This window comes from Argiope bruennichi, chromosome X2 (assembly GCF_947563725.1).
Source record: "Argiope bruennichi chromosome X2, qqArgBrue1.1, whole genome shotgun sequence".
NCBI lineage: Eukaryota > Metazoa > Arthropoda > Arachnida > Araneae > Araneidae > Argiope > Argiope bruennichi.
Window position 1 is genome coordinate 134,462,929 of NC_079163.1, and position 3,393 is coordinate 134,466,321.

The 3,393-nt window shown below is 41.2% G+C and overlaps 1 protein-coding gene across 1 annotated transcript; it reads left to right on the forward strand.

Moving 5' to 3' along the window:
* The first annotated feature begins 1,861 nt into the window (after nucleotides 1-1,861).
* On the forward strand, nucleotides 1,862-3,121 carry LOC129959903 (uncharacterized). The gene has a single exon (XM_056072801.1). The coding sequence runs from the start codon at nucleotides 1,862-1,864 to the stop codon at nucleotides 3,119-3,121; it is 1,260 nt and encodes a 419-aa protein (XP_055928776.1).
* Nucleotides 3,122-3,393: the final 272 nt, after the last annotated feature.

A 3,393-nucleotide genomic window follows, 5' to 3' on the forward strand; every position in this document is an offset into this window, starting at 1 on the left:
CTTCCCATTTATACTGATGGGTCAAAATCATCTAATAATGTCTCTTTTGCTGTTGTCTTACCAGATAGAGTCATTTCTTTTACACTTTATTCCTTTTGTTCAATTTTTACGGCAGAAATAACTGCGGTTTTATACGCATTGGAAGAAATCTCTGAGAGACCGGGAAAAAAGTTTATTATTTATACCGATTCTCTAAGTGTGTTACAATCCCTAAAATCATTTTATCTTCATCGTCATAATCATCCTTTGGTTTTCCAAGCTATAGATATTTTTAACAAACTGACTTCTCGAGATTTTATTATTTCATTCTGTTGGGTACCCTCTCATGTAGGAATTCTGGGCAATGAGGAAGCAGACAAGGCTGCTAAATTGGCAAGTATTTCAGCAGTCACATCTATTCCTGTAAGCGATTTAAACAAGCACACTAAAAGGCTTCTTTATTCCAAATGGCAAGCTCAGTGGTATTTTGAAACTAACAATAAACTACATGCTATTAAACCTCATGTACAACCGTGGTCTTCATTACCCAATCGGAAAGCAGACACAGTATTAACCCGTTTACGTATTGGGCATACGAGATTCACCCATCGCCACTTGTTACTAGGTGAACAACCACCTCTATGTTCCCAGTGTGACTGTCAAATATCTGTCCAACATATATTGTCAGAATGTCCAAATTTCAATGCTCAACGTTTGCACTTTTTTCAAAATACGAACACTTTATTACCCTTCTTACTTGGTAAGACACCACATGTTCAAATTTTTGCATTTTTGAAATCAATAGGTTTTTATCCATATATCTAAGTTTTCTCTATCTTTCTTAAAAATTTTCACATTGTTTTTATAGCTGAAATTGTATATTTTAAGCCAGAGAAACACAGTTTGGCGGAGCATGGCCAACATTATGGCTCTTGTGCCAATAAAATCAAGAAAATCAAGAAATCCATTCACCGTCTTTAACTTTAGCTGACTTGGTGGGTGAGAATTACCACCCGAATATTTTTAACTTTTTAAAAGCTATTCAACTCTATATCCACATATAAATTATTTTTTGTTTAATTTTTTTATTTGTACATTTGAAATCATTGTTATGTTTGAAAATGATACATCCATTGTTGTTTTTAAAGATGTCTGTTTTTTACTGGAATCGTCTGCTTTTGAAATTTTAACCACATAATTTTTAGGATGGAATTAAACCATACGTTTGGCGCAGTATAGCCAGGATTGGCTCTTGCGCCAATAAACCCAACAACCAACCAACCAACCAACCATCCGAGAAGAAGATTTTTGTAACTTGACAGAAAGATCTTTATGTGACATGCCACGTTTAGCAAGTTTCAATGTCAGTGACCCCTCAGGGGCTCACCTACTACAGGTGAGTACGGGTGTCCCAATCCCGAGGTACCCAGGGATCTTTACTCCCTTTATGATTTACTCTCCACTACGCCTTCTGCTGTCTCCTTTTCTTTCTTTCCCTCGAGGGTAGGCGAGGGAGCTCTCCATGAGAAGCTGTCGCCACTCTGTTTGCTTCTTGCTTCTCATGGACAGCCAATGTCCCACGTGTTGGCCGTGCTTGGCGACCCATTTGAAAGACGGGTGGTGTACTGTGGTCCCCTGTGCATCAATCGGCTGGTAGATGGTCACCCGAGTGGCTAGTCTGCTAGGGATCAAGCGAAGGGGTTACTCCTTGGGCTTGGCGTTAAGGGTGGTCACTGTCCCCGGGGGTAACTCCCAGCGTATAGGTTCCGGCTAGCACTGAGGTGTATGCCGAGGCTGGAAAAGACCAGAGCCGGTAATTGCCTTCCCTTGTAGGGCTCCGTGGTGGGCGGTGCCGTCGGGCCCGAATCTCCTTCAATATCATATGGCTCCTCCCAAGAAAGGTCCCTTTAGTGGGCGTCACATTATTCCTCAACAAGTCAATTTTGAAAACCATTTTGATAAGTTTTTCGTCATCAAACGTATTTCCGAAAATAATGAAACGTTTGAAACCGTTTCGCCATTTTTAGTGCAAAAGGCTATCGCTGCAACTGTTGGTGACATTACATCTATTCGCAAGAAGCGTTCTGGTGACTTGCTTGTCGAGGTAAATTCCCGAAAGCAAGCCCAGCAAATTCAAAAATTGAAAGCGTTATCTACAATACCTGTCAGTGTCAGCCCTCACCACTCGCTAAATATATCTAAGGGTGTCATAACTTGTGGTGAAATACTGAATCTTCCTGTAGACTTAATTACAAAGGAATTGAAGTCTCAAGGTGTCACAGATGTCCGCCGCATTACCATCCGGAGAGACGGCAATATAATTGAGACAAAACACCATATCTTAACTTTTAAGTCGCCAAAATTACCTGAATTTATATATGTGGGATATATAAGGCGACCTGTCAGACCATACATACCTAATCCCCTGAGGTGTTTTAACTGCCAGCGTTTTGGCCACTCGAAGGCGAACTGCCGCGGGACCCTCACTTGCGCCCGCTGTGCAGGAAAAGAATATGATAGCCAGCAGTGTACCGCACAAGAAAAGTGCGTGAACTGCGGGGGAAATCATACATCCTTCTCTCGATCGTGTGAACGTTGGATCTTAGAAAAGAAAATAACAACAATTAAAATCAAGGAAAACATCTCATATCCTGAGGCTAGGCGGAAAATCGCAATACAAACGCCTACGCCTGGTGTAAGTTATGCGTCTGCTGTCCAAAAATCTTTTTGTGCAAATTGTACATGTCCCAGTTGTACGAAATCTGTCAAAGGAGGAAAGAAAACCTCTGAATCGGATACAGAACAATCCATAAACAGTGCTTCTGACACTGACAAACAAGTAAAACCTCAAACCAAATCTAGACCTCAAAAGTCAATGAAATTAAAACTTGCAAAGCGTGGCCAAACGCAGAAAGATCTATCTGCGAAACTTAAGAAATCTATTAGAAAAAATTCTGTCGCTTTGGGACTAGCGGCACAAGGTTTAGCACATAAGGACTTGACGTCCGTATTCGGTGGTAAACGTAATAGTCCCGACCTTAAACTGCACCCATCGGAAGATGAGGATGATTTTGATATGAGTTGCGACGTTTCTGCAACTCCTACTGTTGCTCCTTATAATTCTGTGATACATCTCTCTTAATGGGTACCTTCCTTTCGTGGAATTGTCGCGGCATTCGGTCCAAACTTCAGGACATGAAGACCATTATCAACACCTTTCATCCTGTTTGTTTTGGTGTTCAAGAGACCTTCTTGACACCCAACATTCCATTAAAACTACGAGGCTATAATTGTGTTCGGAAAGATGCAGGCACCGGAGTGCACAATTCTGGAGGTGTCTGTATTTTGACATCAAATCTATACCCAAGCACACCGTTAAATTTACATACACCTCTACAGGCTGTGGCTGTACAA

Excerpts from the sequence above, each read along its gene's own strand:
- LOC129959903 (XM_056072801.1), top strand. The coding sequence starts at position 1,862 with ATGGCTCCTCCCAAGAAAGGTCCCTTTAGTGGGCGTCACATTATTCCT.